The 18,598-nt window shown below is 44.0% G+C and overlaps 1 protein-coding gene across 1 annotated transcript in view; it reads right to left on the bottom strand.

Annotated features, from left to right (window-relative positions):
* Positions 1-7,011: 7,011 nt before the first annotated feature.
* Positions 7,012-18,598, bottom strand: part of si:ch73-335l21.1 (insulin receptor substrate 1-B) — a 76,884-nt gene continuing 65,297 nt past the window's right edge. Inside the window, exon 4 of the mRNA XM_049568070.1 lies at positions 7,012-11,674. Coding sequence (XP_049424027.1) covers positions 11,667-11,674 — 8 coding nt within the window. The 3' untranslated portion in view covers positions 7,012-11,666. The remainder of the gene's footprint in view (positions 11,675-18,598) is intronic.

The following is an 18,598-nucleotide window of genomic DNA, read 5'->3' as shown; positions in this document are numbered from 1 at the left end:
TGTTACACTGAATTCATGAAGAAATATTTGTTTTCTCGCATGACTCCACAGTGAACAAAGAACTAAAAAAAAGAGAAGATTCTTGATGAACTGAAGTCATTGGGGTCCATGTTTCACGACAGCCAAAAAAAGCAAAATCACACACAACTCCCACTGTCTCATGTTGGGTTGTGTGCTCAGTACTTCCCAACCGATGATGGATAACTGTATGGCACTTAAAACTCCATACTTTCTTCAAAGCCAGACTCCATTGACAAAAACAGTTATTTTACTTCGCTGAACACAGGAGCTGCTGGTCTACTTCTGCTTTGATCAGTTAGTCTTTTTGTGTTATTGTGTGAATTTGGTGTTTTCAATGGCTCGTTTAGATTTATCAAAGTCACACAACAACTTAAAATAGACTAACTGATCAAGGCATCAGTAGACCAGCAGCTCCTGTGTTCAGCAAGATAAAATTAATGATTTTGTCAATGGAGTCTGGCATTGAAGAAAGCAAAGACTACCTACCCTTTTAGTTCAGCTCCTAGTCAAAAACGGATGTCTGTTTTTGAAGTGCTGAGCATACGACTCGATAAATGAGGCTTGCATGAGCTGTGTAAACAGATGTTTTGATGTAGTTTTGCTGTTGTTAAACGTGGACCACTACTACTTTAATTAATGAAGGATGAAGGGTTTTGCGACACATTCTCACTGCAACCTTGTCACATATCAACATTTGGTCATGGGCTTTCCACGTCCACATACGACGTGCAAGGTACCCTGGGTGTGTTGGTTGCTGACGTTCTGGGACGCTGTGTCAAGTTCTGTCTGTTACATGCATTGTCTGCTTTCAAAATACACTTGTGTTTTCACAGGAAATGTAACATTTACATACTGTCTCAAAATAAGAGCCCTATGTCGGTACAACACTGAAATTTGATTGATTAGGAAAAAAGAACAGTGTTTGGCTTAAAATCTTACGGGACGCAAACACCACTCTCTCAGGTGAAAGTCTGTGTTTGTTCGACCCCTCCCACCCGCCCCACTCGGACTTTCGCCACCTTAACTTTTGTCCTTGTCTTGCTGCGTTTCCCCCTGATGCCGCAGGGTGCTCTTTCTGATGCCACAAGTCACTGTCCGAGCACCATATATCGATAACTTCAAAGTGAGACCGGGATCCGTTTTTTTTTTTTTTTTTTTTTTTGGATTCTTCGTTCACTGTGGAGGCATGCTAGAAAAACAAAGTGTTCTTCACAAATTTAACATAACATGGGGTGAGTAACTTATATACAAATGGCCATTTTCTAAGTGAAGTGTTCCTTTAAAGAAAACCTTCACAAAGTGATAAACTTCAGCCTCCCCTCACCACCACAAATATTTACATGCAGTCCCTTAAATCTTCAAAAACAGATGGAAAGAAACGCATAGGACTATTTCACACAACAAATGCCATATATCTAATAAATCTGACTATTGTTAAGGTCGTCATCTGACAAAACTATAAGTTAGAGAAGGTCAGAGGTTCGGGTGAAGCCTTGGGACGATGAACTGACGTACTGCGGTAAGCGTGTTGTGTTATTTCTGCGACTTTGTGCTGCTGCATCGAGCTAGACCAGTTAATTTTTGGATATTTCAGCTGCTGAATATCTGCTACACAACTTGTGATATTGAGCTTTATAAATGCATTTTTATTGAATTAAACTTAATTAAATTCATCGTGATCTGGGTGGCCTACCAATTTAAATATCCTGAGAGATCGCCAAATGTTTTTTACTTTTCAGATTACTTAATTTGGAACATTTTTAGACGTATGAAGAGGCAATACTTTGAGCCTTTATACATGTCCTCTAATATATTTTGGCACATTCCTGCCCAGCTCTTTAACTATAAACAGTTACACTGTACATATTTATATCAGAATATTTTCTACTCTGTATTTATGTTTCTTATCTGCTGAAGCAACTCCTTGTGTATGAAACCCAACTTGGCACTAAACCAGACTCTGAACATTATTTGTGTAACAGATCTATTTTTTCTTTCTTATCCCATTAATCCACGAGACTGTATTCCTGTGTTCACCCTGCACTGTGTAAACAAGTGAGGTTACCGAGTCCATTTCTGCCGCTCTGTGCCAATAGGTGCATGTACGAGTGTTTGCAAAGATACAGTGTCACACACTCACAATGAGGAGATGATACACCGCCCGCTCAGACACAACAGGTCCACCTGTTGGCGTCCATCCAGCGCACCTCTTTCTCTCTGAGGCTGAACTCGGTGTCCTCTCCTCTTGGCCCCCATCCAGTCCCCCCCCCACCCCCCCTCCTCCTCATCTCCTCCTCCTCTTCGCTCTCTTTCAGTCTCTCGTCTTGACTGGGGATGTTGCATTGTCGCTGCCCGTCGCCACGACAACCAGATGGCAGCTGTGCCCGCCTCTGCTCCTCCGTTCTTATCCAAGAGCAGCGCTGATTGTCTGTTTGTCTCTATCACTGGGAACTGAGTTTATCTGACTTCTCACGTCAACCGAGGAGTTAAAGCTCAGACTTAAAGGGACAGTTCACCCTATACTCAAACGCACATATTTCCCCTCTTACCTGTAGCGCCAATAATCAGTCTAGATTGTTTTGGTGTGAGTTACAGAGTGTAAGAGATATCAGCCGTAGAGATGTCTGCCTTCTCTCCAATATAATGGAACTAGATGCCACTCGGCATGTGGTGCCAAAAAAATACGTTTGAAAAGCTCAACATCAATGTGTCTTTCCAGAAATCATGACCTGGTTACTCAAGATAATCCACAGATCTTGTTGTGGGCAGTTTCATGTGGGGACTATTTTCTCTCCACCGAATTACACCCGCCAACCATATCAGAGAAGGAAGAAGGAAGCGTGCATCTACTGCTAGCTCACCTAGCACCACTGAGCAAGCTAATGGTACAGCTCAGCCAAGGAGGACGCCATTGGTACCTTTAACACTGCCTCTTCAAGGTAGGAGCGCTGTGCCATTTCAACACCTGCCAACTGTTTCACAGCACAGAAGGAAGCGTGCATCTACTCATGGACGAGAGGCTCGTGCGAGATGTAAACATTGACAGCATCCTCCTTGGCTCAGGGGTGCTACGTGAGCTTAAAGTAGATGCACGCTTCATTTTGCTCAGTGATACGGTTGATGGGTGTAGTTTGGTAGAGAGAAAATAGCTCCTGTGTGAAACTGCTCACAATAAGGTCTGGGGATTATCTTGAGTGACCTGTAGAGTCTGACATTTTTTGGGATTCCTGTGGGATCGGAGTCCATGTAAGAGGTTTTCTACGTAGGCCCGAGGAAAAGCAGAGAGGCCCCAGAACAGAGCCATACTGCAAATGGAAATAAAGTTTTCTTTGACTAGTGTGATCCTGACTCACTTTTGGACCACGATCCACCAGTTAGGAACTTCCGATCCAGATCGATTAACAACACTACAGGTAAGAGGCAAGGGTGAACTGTCCCTTTAAATCTCAGTCTCAACTAACTGTGGTGGATTTAGAGCTTTCCATGACCTCAGGGTGCTTCACAAGGAAAAAAATAACTTTTCATTAATTCAGGAAACCTTGACTTTCTGGCTAATAACGGTAAAAGTCAGCCAGTGAATCAGGAGCAGTGTTTGTGCCAGTATGTTGTAAGAAAAGGGGACATTCAACTGAATCTGAAGTAGGGCTGAAATCCCCTCAGGGCTCACTTTGTTTAAGATGTAAGTGAGTGTAAAGAGTGTAGGTTTCAGCAGCCCTTCTGGTGAGGGTGTGGGGTGGCGTCTCCTCTCACACAGGTGCTACCGAGCTCCTTATTGTCCGCACTAACCTTGTTTCCACTCAGCCAGGGAGGTGAGAGGACCTGCAGGTGCCGCCTGATCTGCGTGTGTTCTCATTTCTATTAATTCCTACGCTGCCTCTGTCTGGGTTCAGTTACATTGCCACCTGTGGACGAGGATGACACAAGATCCCAAAATGTTAACGACAAGAGGAGAAAGACGCACAGATTCATCATGCCTAAAATAAACTGACTTAATTAAGTCGAGTGCTGAGTGAGATATCAACTAAGACAGAGAGGGAGCTCACCCAGCATACACCACGTGGGTCAAATTACCAGTAAGACGAGTGATTAGCTCCGCTGGCAGCTCGCCAGCTCTGAGTGCAAATGATCTTATCAATGGGAGTGGTGAATGTGACTAACGCAGCTGAAGAGGCTGCACGGATAACAATCAGGCTGTTTTCTTTTCCACATTACAGTGTGACATCTGCTGCGGTCGGAGGCCTCTATACGAGCGTCTGTGCGTGAGTCAAAGACGGCGAGTGTGCGAGGGGCATGAGCCCGCCCGCGGCGGTGGCATTTCATGCAGATGTTCACACTCGCCTCAGCCTGTAAATTGCTGCGTCTTCCGCTCTTCTTCACCCCCCCGCCAACACACACACAGTTAAATCAGTAGCTGTTGTTTTTCTGTCTCAAGGCTGCCACTTTTTAACATCCCCGTTATATCACTCAGAAGGAAACAAAAGAAACCACAAGTCCTTTTGTTGTTTGACTTTTTTTTTTCCTTTTAGTCAGATTTTTTTTTTCCTCTAAAGCAACAGAAGTAAAACTGTCTATACATCAATGGTAAATCTCACAATATTCCCATTCAGTACCATCCCTCAGGGGAACAGGAGGAAGAGATAAAACAATTTAGAGCAGCAGCAGCACTTTTCTGCACATTTTATGAACATCTTGCAAACAACACGATGAATTAAACCATATAGCCACTTTAACTCTTGGACCCCGCTCGTCTGAGCTCTCCCACAGGAACTTTAGTCATGATCTGTGGCTGCGGCTAGTGCTAATTTTGTCAGCTATCTTTTTAACTAAGTCCTGTGTCAGATGTTCGTCTTTGTCATATTGAGTCAAACGCGTCCTGTAGTTGAGTGAAAGTCTGAGCCTTTTAGTCTGATTTTAGTCAATGAAAACATTGACAACTTAGTCCTTTTCTAGTCATCAGATTATGTTGAACATTGGAGTCAATCTAGTCGAACCAAAACCAGTCATTTTATAACTTTAGTCAAGCTTATTTCCCAAAAGATGTTATCCTATTAAATGATGAAAAGCAGGTTGAATGATTAATAATCATTGTGGTCTGTTGTTTTAGTTAACTTTAACTTCGTTACTCTGAGTCCTCCTGACTGAGCTCTTTGTGTGCGGGCCACTCTAAAAACTTGGCATTTCACCCGTAGGCGGTATCATTACATTTCTGGTGAGGTGCACGTCAGGCTACGGCATAGGGTACCGCATTGATGCGACACAGAGGTATAAATCCAGCTTTACGTACTCCATCACACAGTGTTGTGTTGTGTGCCTCATAGGCGTTCTCTCAGGGTCATCTCATCTCGTTTGGGATAAGCTAGCGAAACGTTGACCTGAAAGATGTTTATCAACGGAATATTTGCCTTCAGCCCAAGATTAAATCTACAGAGATCTTTTAGTTTCCAAAGATACACTTAAATTTCTGCTTTTTGCTGGCACTACTGCAACCACGACTAGACTTCAAAGCAGATTCCCAAATTACTTTCGCCTTTTACAGCTGATAAATTCAGTGTAGTATCTTCAATCAAGAGACTTATTTGTAGTCCTTTTACGTACAAAACTAGACGATCATTTCAAAACCGTCACTGCCCACGTATTTCTGTGTCCTTTATGTTAGCATCATTCTCGGAACCCATCGGCTGTATTCGGCGTCTGACTTCTGGCAGACGGCGAAACAGCCTCTGGGGGCAGACCCCCGATTTTTTGGCTTTCCGGTTTGATTTGGGCGCAGGAGGCGAATTTCCATTTCCGACTTCCGTTTATATATAAGTAAAAATGCTGAACCATTGCGATGGATTCAGAGTATGCAGTGACGCCAATTATGTTCCGCCTCGTTAGTTCACTGCACGGACCGTTTAACCTGGCAACAACTGCAGCCGGCTCAAACGTGATTGGTCAATATCACGTGGACTACAAACAGCCTACAACCAGAAACCAGGGCTCTTCCGCTCTTCTTCCGGAGGCAAGATCTCCGGGGTTTGCCTACAGACTCTACATTCACTGAATGTAGAGTCTGAATATAGAGACTATGTTAGCATAGATACACCCACTAGATGGCGCTTTTCGAAAACAACAAACAAGGCAACGGTCGTCATATTGAACCTTTAAACAATGAAAACATAGACGGCGAAATACATGTGAACGGACATTTTTTTTCAAATCATGTTCTGCATTCATGTTCCATCGACACGGATCGATATATCAATTCAATGATCAACACTCCCGAATCATTGATGCAAAATGAAAACATCTTTAGGATACGCCTTTATTTTGAAAGTCTGTGTCGCCGTCAAAAAGCGATTACGATAACGTTATTCACTCGGGAATAAATCAGCAGTGTGCAAATATTTTGGATTTCGGAGAAAATACGGATCAACAGACAGAGCACATGCCGTATGTAAACGATGCTGTTACGAGATAAAATAGGACGTACCTGCCCAGACAGGCATCTCACTATAGAATCGATATAATATCGTATCGTAATTAAACTGGTGATCTACCTCTCTAAAACACTGCCCCCACGATCTGCAGTGGTACTGCTGCGTTTCTTCTGTACCTGAAAGCTTTGAGAAAACGTGCACAAATACAGACGAAATTAAGTGCCGTCAGTGTCTGTATCTAACGGCATATTACCTGACTCTATGCTGTCTGTCTTGTTAGTGCCGATACTTAGACAAAGACAAAACATGTAAGATATCTAGCATAGAAAATTACAGACCAATTGCCTTGGCTAGCATACTGTCCAAAGTATTAGAACGGATTCTTTTAGATAGGCTTCAAGCATACTTAATAACTACTGATAACCAATTTGGTTTTAAAAATAAACACAGCACAGATTTGTGTATATACGCTCTGAAGGAGGTTGTTCGTAAGTATAGCAGACATAACACTCCAGTGTTTATGTGTTTTCTGGATGCATCTAAAGCATTCGACCGTGTCAATCATTGTAAATTGTTTTTAAAATTGCAAAAGCGAGGGGTCCCCCCATATCTGATAAGGATCTTGCATTTTTGGTATTTACATCAAACGATGCGGGTCAGATGGGGTAGAACCACATCTGCATCATTCCCGGTGACCAATGGCATTCGACAGGGCGGAATACTTTCACCTGGTCTTCTTAAGTTATATACGATCTTTCTAAAGAGTTAAAAGCATGTAAGACTGGATGTATGGTAGGGGAGAGTCTCATCAACCATCTGATGTATGCTGATTATGGGAACTGCCCATTGGTCCGACAGCCCATTGTTCCAACCATATTAAACCCATTGTTCCGAAGGCCTGTTGTGCCTAAACCTAACCAAACCTTAACCACAGGGCATCATGATGATTTCGGAACGGACTTCGGAACAATGGGTTTAATATGGTCGGAACAATGGGATGTCGGACCAATGGGCTGTCAGACCAATGGGCTGTCAAACGAATAGGCTGTCAGATATGTGATATGGCACACACAGCACAGGACACAAACAGCTAAACTGAAATATAAAAATCTGTGTTTTGTTATCAATTTGTTGTCAACAAATGTAACGAGATTTGAGTGAAGTTTATACTTTTATAAACTGCATTTTAGTCTTTTTCTGTTTTACATGTTGATACAGTCACAGTTTGTGTTTAATGATGTCAGTTTCGTCTCGTCTTAGGTCATTGAGTTTCATTAATAAAATTTACACTGCCATCAAGCACTTTGCCACGGGCAGCCAGAGGAAGAAACTTCTCGACTGCAGGCAGTTTGACAAAGTAAAAGACCGTCATTCAAAAGTCTGTGAGATGCCCAGAGCTCAGAGGGGGGCTTCAAACGGCAGGATGATAACGTCTGCTTTTTACAGGACTGCAAATCTTTTTGTGCGCTCTCTTTCTAAACTACAAGTACCTTCAAGGATTTGGCTGAAAACTGCTGCATTTCAATACGAGAACATCTCCAGAACACATTAGAAACATTTCCACTGATCGTCATGTGTTTGCCTTCAAGTCTGGATGAAAGTCTCGGACTGATGTGCTGAATCTGGTTTGAAGTCCAACTGTTGTGTTTTTTTTTCTTCCCACTTCTACATTAGCAACCGCTATTAGAGGCAATTCCAACCACAGATCCCAATCTGCTCATAATAAAGCTGCATTGTTACGCTCCAGGCCCCGAAAGTCATGTGATCAGAGTGAGCGAGTTCATGAACTTCCCGAGACAGGCAGACAAACACATGAGTACAATTTGGAGCTACATAAGATGCACATGTATTTAGACATTGTTGTTTTTTCGTGGTGGCCTTTCTCTCTCTCTCTTCATGCATTTCTTTTTTTTTAATCCTCCGGTCAAAGTCGTCGGCAAATTCAAGGTTAAAGCGTGCGCAAGTCCTCACAACGACCTTTATCTCCAAGAGTCACATAAGCAGACTGCGAGGCCAGATATGTCACAGTTCTCCCCGCTGCAAAAGGAAAACAACAGGGGGAAACACAAAAGGTTACATATTTAAAACAAAACAAAGCAATTCATCCAGACTTGAGAGCTGAAAGTTGCTTCTTGAGGTGCTGTCGGAGCTTAGTCCTTTTTGTTGTTGTGTTTTGGCACTGATGGCCCTGCGATAATAAAGTCCTCCATTACCGGCAAAGAGAAACAGTCCAAAACTCCTCCGATCAGGGCCATGGCTGTCAGTCAAGTCATCTGATAGATCATTGTCACAACCAACAAAACATAAACAAGTTATTCATGAGAACTGTACAGCCAAAAGAGACAAAAATAGACACAAAAATAGACTTAATATATTCTGCTAGGACAGCTCTATTAGTGCTAGCTGCTAAGACGGGGCAGAGAGACGGACAGATAAAAAGGACAGACAGGCACTTAAGTGCTGATGCATAGCGGAGATTAAAGTAAGAGCTAAAGCAAAAAACAGACAGGAGGGAGGGAGCGTCTTAAAGGAGGATTCTGGGTCACAGCACTTTCAATTCAACCAGTTTAAAAGTTTAAAAATCTTAAAATGTTTGGTACCTTAACGTATAAAATAACTGGAGTTTCATTTATTACTTCATACTGGCTGAAGTGAAACAAGAGCTGACCCCATTTCCGGTGCTAAAAGCAGCGTGCTGACCGCTCTAAAGCTAGCATTAGCATGGCTATTGATAGGGTCTCTATCCTCAGTACCTAATGTTATTTAGCATCCTGAGACGAAGTGGATTAAATGAGACACAAGTGTCTGGAGCTAATAGCACTAATGGGATTGCTTGGCTCTGTATCAGGGGTCTCTAACCCTGAGCTGTGGTCAGCAGGACGCTGAATTTACATCCTGGCACGATGCTAATATGTTAATCTGACCTAGCTGGCTTTAGCTAGCTAGCAAGCTACTGTATCCCCTGCTACAAGTGCCTTTTGTTTTCAAGCCTGTGTGTTTAATACTTTAGGTGTATGGCTTTGTTAAAAATGGTAACAGAGAGAGAAGAAGACAGAGTAAAAGCAGCGCGAGCTAAAATGAGCCGAATGCTAACACAGGCTATGCTAATATTTCTCACAGTAGACAGAAAGGCCAGCAGATTGGCTAGTACCATCATTATTAATGTTAGCAGAGATGCTGCATTCATGTCATATTGGATTTATTGTGATTTCCAGTTTCAACTCATAAATATTGTTCATGTCAAAATCCGGCCCGGTCGCCAGAAGGAAATGTTTCTAAAGTGATGCTGTTTATGAGCTGACGTCATTGTGAGGTGGATGGTGGATGGCGTGACACCTGGGTAAAACACCTGCCAAGCTGCAGACTGTCTGAGACCAACAAACAACAAAACCGGTAGCACAAAAGCCGCTGATAAAAGAGGATATGGGTTGCTAAAAAGTACCCACATTCAGCAGTACAAGAGCCGCTGGAAAAGCTGCTACAGGTTGCTAAAAACACTCACATTTGATGGTACAAAGGCTGCTGGAGAAACGCCGACAGGTCGCTAAAAACACCCATGTTTGGCGGCACAAAAGCTGCTGGAAAGGGGCGCTGGCTCCCTGATCAGCGCCCAAGTTCAGTGGCATGAAAGCTGCTAGAAAAGTGGTGACAGGTTGCTATAAAACACTTTCAGCGCACAAAAGCTGCTGGAAAAGCAGTGATGGGTTGCTGATAAACACTCGCATTTGGTTGTAAAAAATCTGCTTAAAGAGTGGCAGGTTGCTTAAAAACACCCACGTTCAACATCACAAACGCTGCTGAAAAAGCGGCCGCCTGTCGAAACACGACAACAGGAAACTGGCAACTGGAAAGGGGCGATGGCTCCCTAGCAACACCTGAGTTTGGTGGATTAAAAGCTGCTAGAAAAGCCGTGACAGGTCGCTAAAAAATCCCTTGCTTCTGGTGATGGGTCGCTAATAAACACTCCTGTTTAGGTGCAAAAAGATCTGCTTGAAAAGTGGCAACAGGGTGCTTAAAAACACCCACATTCAACATCACAAAAGCTGCCACCTGTCGCTAAACAACAACCAGTTCTGTTGTTTATTGGTCTCCAGCAGTTATCCGCAGCTTGGCAGCCATCTTGCCAAGGTGTTGTGCCATCTACCATCCCCTCCACCTCCCAATTCCAAAGCTAGGGGCCTAAGAGCTGCTGGAAAAGTGGCAACAGGTCACTGAAAATCACTCATGTTCAGAAGCACAAAGCTGTGGCAGAGTTGCTCAAAAACACCCACGTTCAACGGCACAAAAGCTGCCGAAAAAGCAGCCACCGGCATCTACACAACAACCAGTTATTGGTGTCCAACACTGGCCTGCAGCTTGGCAGCAATACTGCCTAAGTGACACGCCATCCATCATCCTCTCCACCTCCCCATGACAAAGACAGCTCATACGCTACGTCACTTTACTAACGCTGATATACCTTTCAAACATGCAGATGTGGTGTATCTGTGGTTTGCAGAAATGTAGAATGCCAACATTTTATTCTGGTGACTGTGCTGTTGATTTTGGACATACCTATAGTGCTCACTGACCATGCACAGTATTTTTAACCCTCACACTACCAACTCTGTGATCATGTTTAAGTGTTTCTCGCACGCTGTAAACACTGGAATCATCCTATATGACATGAACGCAGCAAAAGCTCACACCAGTGCTTACCCTCCTTTTATCTATCTATATCTTCTGCTGCATTATTTTGTAACTACATCAAATCAAGCACAAAAAAACCCCAAAGCTTCAGTTAGTTGAAGTTCTTTGTAAAATGGCTACAATCTGAAAACGAGGCACTTTTTGAGCAGATATATAACTCTATTCATTTTCTGTTTCATACACTAAATAGCCACCATTATACTCTTAATGATTAGAATTTCTCTCTTGGAAAAAAACAACAACTAAAACACCGATCTCCATTTTTTTTGTACCCTTCTCTGATTGGCTTTCACTCAAGGAATGAGAGCAGCTTTTCAAGAATGTCATTTGGCACACATCCCCGTTGGTTTCCTCAACCAACAAGATGAAAGCGAAGAAAAAAAGAAAAAGTTTTCCCATCAGTCTGTCAACGTGCTTCAGGAGCGTGTCCGATCCTGCCGCTCTCTCTGTGTGATTGGCTGTCACGAAAGGAACAGGCGGAGCTTTGAAGCTCTCCGAGCGGCACCAGATTGTTTCCCAAAGGACGACGCACTGACATCAGCACTCTGCAAGAAAAAAACAGAAAGAGGAAATGTTTGGTGAGATGCAGAATAAACAATAACCCAGATATGACAGAGGAATAAATATTATGACATGTATATACAGCATCTCTTGTTTATCAGGTTAATTATAATGTCTAATGTAAGATATCAGTGTCTGCTTATCGGCCCGGGAACACAGTGACCCGAAAACGAACAACAGGAATAAACAACAAAGGCAAATAAGCTGGAAAAAGACTCTCAGAGTCAGATGGGAAGAAAGCGATAAAGGGAACAGCGGGAAAGGAGAAAGTGAGGACACCTACTGCTGCAGGCGCAAGTGTGGGTGTGAGTGTGCCAGTGCGAGGGGAAACAGAGAAATCATGTCAGGGTTTTTTTTCTGGCAATTTCACCTCTTCACATCACATCAGACATGTGAGCACACAGGTGTGTTTCGCCAGGAAAATGTCACTATTGTACTAATTCAAAAAAGGTCGAGTCTCAGCGGCACATACGAGTCTTTCCTGGCCTTGTTTGCACAGTTGATAGGATTAGCAGGAATGCAGACTTAATGATAATTCTGCTCCAGAGTGGAGAGAGCAGACGAGTCACATGGCATCGACCAGCCATCTGCTCGTTTTACGGCCCTTATGCACTGTGTTGTGTTTGGTTCTGTCCTTGGAGGAAGCTGACAATTGAGACAGAAACCTGGTGAAGTCTTTGCTGATTAGTCTGGTTTTAATGTTGGCACTGTGAGACAGCTGATTTAAAGGGTCAGCATGCTTTAAATGACGTCTGAAAATCCCACACCTCCACAAACTGTGCTACTCTGGGAAACAATAATGAGAGAAACATTAGGTGCATGTCCTTCCACCTGACACCCACTAACCGGTAACGAACCCTTTAATTTTTAAGTAAAAACAGAAATGACTTCATTGACTCGATGAGCTTTAGCACCATATCTGAAGGTGCTATCCATTTAGCGGTGGTGAAATTTTAATGTTTCTTGATGTAAATGTTTTGCCTTTTATTATATTCTCTGTTGGCTCTGCTGACAGACAGTCAGCTAGCAGCGTTAACACCTGGAAACATAGTGTCCACTGCCCATCCTGCAGTCTCCACTGGTTTGCTAGCTAGCTGTACCACTCAATCGGCAATTACCACTTGCAACGTTGTCCCTCTGGTCTCACCCCAGGTAGCCCCGGTGAGTAAGCAGCTTCATTTTGAGCCACAAAACCCATTTAGCATTGTTAAGTATGTTAGCACCACTAGCTGTGCTGACACTGCTAACAATGCTGACAGCGCTAACAGTGCTAAAGGATCTCTGGGGCTTAAAATAAAGCCATTTACTCACAGGGACGACCTGTGGGGAGACAGGTGGGTGGGTGCAATGTTTCCACAGCAAGACAGTCCCACCACCATGGGTTGGCACAGCGCTACCAGCTGTGCCAGCTCCAACACAACCTAGGTGGTGTGCAGTGCAGAGCGGCCAAGGCTAGCTAACCTGTGTAGCATAAATTCCTCATTAGCTTTGCTGTCAATGTGGTACAGCACAGTGCTAGTACTACTACTAAACTGAAGACTAGCTAAATTAACCTGCAGACCAACATGCAAAAATGGTAAAAATATTCTTGGTGGTTAATGAAGTAACAGATAACTGTTGACATTCGTACTTCCAAGAGCGCATAGCTGTAATATAAGTTGTTCGAACCTTTCTATTTCCATTCTCAAGTTTGAGGTTTGACTGGCGCTCTTTTAATAACGTTATTTCCTTGTGCCCTTTTCTTTCTACAGTGGTACAATGACACCTGACTGGAGAATTGGCGCTTATCTTGATGGACCAACTCCTACTTCAGTTCAATTAAATACAACTTTATTTATCCTGAATGAAACTCTTGTGCCAAAGAATGCTTCAAATACAGTAACAACAATTAGCGTTCACAAACCAGTAGCAACCACAACAACCAGTGGGCTCCCCAGGTCAGGGTCTGTCCCAGTTTTTTTAAACAAGTGAGTATTATGAGTATTAAGTATCAGTCAAAATATTCAAAATATACAAGATATAAAGTGTTAAAGGAGCAAAAAACAAAAACCAGTGCCTACTAAAGTGACAACAGAAGTCAAGCGTACAAGAGTTACAAAAAATGAACAAAAATGGTGGAAACATGCAGATTAATTAGAAGTATTATTGCACATGATGTTGTGAAAATACGTTCATTTAACAGTCGTGGTTAGAAAAGCACATAAACTTGCATTTCCTCTTAAAATCTGTGCAACATTCAGATGGAAACTCAACTATTGCGAAATCTTCGGTTGCCAATTCAAAATGGTCGTCCCAGACTGCATTGTGAGCTCATTAACCCAGCACTCTCACCTGGTTTGAAAACTTCTACGACAAGTTCAGTGACGTTAACCCATTAGAGCACTTTACAGTCTTCCATGCCCCAATTAACTATGAAAGACGGCGAGCTCTGATTGGACGGACATGTAGGTCTCCATGTCTCCAGGCCAAGTCACTGCAAGGATTTATGATTCCATGTTGCTACGACACAATGGACCAATCAGAACATGGAATGAAATTATGCAGAATACCCTGGCTGACCCGACGCTGTGCAAAGTCTGACACACATTTTATTAGATCCGTTTTGCCCTGTGTGACATGCAATTAACCTGCAGGATAGCAGCTATCGTGTGTTGTGTGCGGCCCTTTAAACCACTGCTCTGATTAGGACATTCACCTGTGAGGGTCTTGTCATGTATGTTACCGTGTTTTAAAGTAGGACTGAGATAAAAACGCCAAATAGTGAGTCTGCAACAAAGAACCGTAAAGATTAGTCGATGCCCTTTAAACTGGGCTACTTTCTGTCAGATGTGGTGACTCACACCAAAGGCACTCAGGCTGCTGTCAGCCAAAATAACAAATGCACAAAGCTAGTAAAGAGAACAGGCTGCGAGAGAGAGTTCCCTGCGTCTCTTTCCCTAAAATTTCCCAGCAGTGCTTGACTCTCTAATTGCATGAGGGTACTCTATATTTATGCCCCTCCCTCCCTCTCTCTCTCTCCAGTTAGTCCTCTTCCTGGTGCAGTGAGCTATATTTAGCCCCCCTCAGCACAGACGGTGCCCGCCAGCCGGCCAAGCCATGACGGCCTAAAGCAGAGCAGAGCTGAGCGGAGCAGAGCGGCTCCCTCATTCAGCTCAAAAAACAGCAACACAAACAATCAAGCCAGCCAACCAGAGGGACCGGAGGAGACAGGCCGGACACGCACTGGTGCACTGCCATGGACACACACATGAAACCACACACACAAAAGGGACACAGAGAAGATACTATAATTATGCGGATGACATTCACTTAATGATGACCTTTCCCCAAACACAGACGTGGGAAATTATACAGGGGAGCTGCTCTCGTCTTAATGCACATGCAGCCTCTCTTATACGCACAGGAAATGTTTCCACTCTAATCAAATATCGCCGTCTTATTTTCCCCGCTTCCACCAGTCTCACACTCCCTCTGGGGGTTCGTCTATCGTTTATTGCCTTGCATCGTTTCTCCATCTGTGGGCAAATCGATGTAATAATGACCGCGGTAAAGACCGTGTGTGTGCGCCTCTCGTCCCCCTTTCTGTGCCAGACTGTTTAAATCAAGAGGTTAGACAAGGCTATCTGCCTCCGCACTCCGTGTCTAGCCAATAAGTGTTCTCCAGCCGCCTCTGTGTGTGTGTGTGTGTGTGTGTGTGTGTGTGTGTAATTAGGAGAGTCTGGGTCTATGTGATGTCTCAATCGAGGGCAGCCTAAAATTGAAAGCCACCCTGCTCTCTGGTCGTAAATCGAGTGTGGCAGTCTGTCATTTTCCTGCCGCCCCGGCTCCCACAAGACACGGAGCTGGTCTAAGCAACGTGGTGTGAGTCACCGAGTCCACTGGTCACTTTGAGTTACATCATGTTTTATTTTAAAGGAGAGACCTACAGTAGAGGTTCGTGTGTCAGGTACCCGGGCCTGCACCTGAGTACACTTGACAGTCATGTGGTCCAGTTCATGTGGTCAGTGTGAGCACTGTGCACTGCGCATGATACACCGATCCACACTACAGTCTACTTGAAAAGGTGGTCTTGGGTACGGTTCATGTGTATTCTGGTACGGTAAACACCAACTGTACTAAAACACAGAAGTGGACTGCTATATAAGTTTTTAGCTGGTCATGAAACGACTCCAGTTTAATACAATTGATTTAAAATCAGATGGCAGCGCAGCCAGACCCAGATCCGGCTTTGCTGCTGCTCCAACTGGAGCTCCGGCAAGAGGTTCACCTCACTGCTCCGCCTGTCCTCGGGGCTGCAGTATCCGTCTGTGGTGCTCTTTTCTGCACTGTAGCACGACAAAAATGTCACTTAGATGATGTACTCAGGTACTGAACATCATTACTAATGTAATAGCTGAGCAGCAGGAAAGTGGTGAAGATGGCCATCGGACTCGGGCACCGTACCGATATACTGTAGAGACCTAATATGATCCCATCATACCATTACAATAAATCAAAACAGTAGCTGCAGTAGACAAAACTGCTTGTGACAAATTGTATATCGGCCACATATTCCCAGTATTGGACATCTGATGAGGATGCCACCATGTATAGGGCCTGTCTGCTCCCAAATTTCAAACTAGACCAAAATGGTGGCTGTGAAGCAGGTAATAAGTCTTCCAGCTGCTGAATCTGTCTTTATTTTAGATCGACAACAGCCCAACAACCCAACTGCCTGTCCTCGCTGGTATCGCTCCAGCAGATGTCAGATGAAAAGCAGCCATGCTGGCCCTCGCTTGAAAAGCACAGACGAGTGAATCCCACCTCCTCCACCAGATCGCTACGGAGACACCACAGCACTTGCGTCTCAAGTCCCTCGAGTGCCACACATGCCGAAGAACTGCTCCGTACAACAACATCTGACACCTCCAAGGCTGCCTGGGTCAAGGCGAGATGGAGGGACCAGTGGAAGTCAGCAGAACCATCACGGCTCCGTCACTACATTGAAGACCCCGCAGACGTTCCCGGCCAGCACCTGCCCTGAAAGCAATGGACAACCCTCAACTGCCTGAGGACAGGCGTAGGATACTTCGGGCAGCAATGCAAAAATGGGGACTCGTGGACAGTGCGTACTGCGAATGCGGGGATCCACTACAAACTGTGGAACACATAATAACCAGCTGCCCCAAACACCAGCTACCGAATGGCAATCATGGTCTAATTGACATGGACGATGAAACACTGGACTGGCTTGCCTCAACAGAGCTGAAGGTCTAAGGACATAGGCCAGAGGAAGAAGAAGATCGGCAACAGTTACTTTAAAAGTTTTTCAGGAGTTTCCGGTGGTGGCGAGTCGTGTTGGGCACCCCTGATTTGCAGCCTATATTCAACTTTCTGAAAATGACTTGTACATTTAGTTTTTGGCGAGAAACTTAAGAAAAACTGCAGCTGTTTGAAAGGAAAATATAAGATATTACATATTTTATATAGTAAAAAGGGTTTTGCAGCATTATTTTTCTATGACAAAGATTTCTTTGTTTCCCTGGAACAAAAGGGGAAAACAAAATAAACAACAACAAAACGGCCCAGAATTTTACCGACATTTGCATTCATAAACACTTCAATACACTCAGCCAGCCTACATGAGAGGAAAAAGCATCAGCAATCAGACCTCTCATGGGAAAAGGTTAAAGGCTGGAAATCCCCACGTGTTTATCTCCATATCTCATCTTATCTCAAGCACCTCCTGAGGCCTGAGGCAGAGAAGGTGCAACTCCTTTGATGCATCAATCTGTACTTTGCATTCAGGCAAGAAAAAGATGTAGTGGTTCGAGATATTTCTCTTCAACCACCAGGTTGCGTCCAATCTGCAGAGATGACTTTGCGCAAGACACCAAATTCCGGCCAGCTCCGAGGGTGCAGCTCTGGAGCCAACCCTGACCTGTGACCTACACGCTGAGGGAAGCAAGGAATTTTTCTGCTGGAAATAATTAAGGAATTATGCCATTATGAGGATGTAGAAATCCCACTTAAACTGCTTTTCCACAATGGCAGCAACTTTTGATGCCAGCGACTTTACTCCTTCAATCCTCCAGCACTGTTATTATACTTGATTCCATTAGATCATCCAGAGATACAACAGCACAACATGAGCCGGGATTCTGCTGCAGCCGGGACAGCTGCGGATACACTGAATGATGCAGGACAGCTCCATGTCACCTCATTTAATGTCCTCCAACGACGCCACAAAGTCTGTCAGTTTTGAAGATATAATGTTCGCAGCGTGACCACGGCGCATGTGTGCGATTTCACAGCGCTTACTTGTTAGTCATGAATCTGGCACCTGATGCGGATGACGACTGAAGTGATACTCCACCCAAGACTCTATCTGTGAGTATCAAACGCTTGCCTCCCGTGGGCTTCAAAGGTGGTCGTAAAGAGTTTGGAAATTGCTTCTTCATGCAGTAGGGCGGCGGCTGCAGTCCGTTTGTATTCAGAACAGTCACAACGGGATGCAATGACCCAGTTTCACGGTGAAACAAAAGTATCTGAACATCCATAGTAACTTGTAAAACACCCTGTGCAGCCTGACACACTTTTCCTGAGGCCCTAAATACTTCCATTTCAATCCTCATGCAGGACCCTGTGGAGCAGGGATTAATATTTTTCCCAAAAATGAGACATGTTCTGCCCTGGGAGTGGAGAAACACTATCCTGGGAATCCCGGTAAATTAACTTGTTTTTAAAGGTAACTTCAGCTACACTGGAATCATACTGGTCACATCTCAAGCGACACTAAATCCAACAAGGAGAAGCGTGTACCTTTGGGTTTCCAACACAAAAGAATGCCATTTATTTTGACTAGCACGAGCATGAACATACAAACTTTGCTATAGCTGCGAGGAATTTCAAAAAAGTGATCTGTCTGC

The sequence above is a fragment of the Epinephelus fuscoguttatus genome, linkage group LG23 (assembly GCF_011397635.1).
Source record: "Epinephelus fuscoguttatus linkage group LG23, E.fuscoguttatus.final_Chr_v1".
In the NCBI taxonomy this organism is placed as follows: domain Eukaryota; kingdom Metazoa; phylum Chordata; class Actinopteri; order Perciformes; family Serranidae; genus Epinephelus; species Epinephelus fuscoguttatus.
This window is presented reverse-complemented; position numbering and strand designations above follow the sequence as displayed.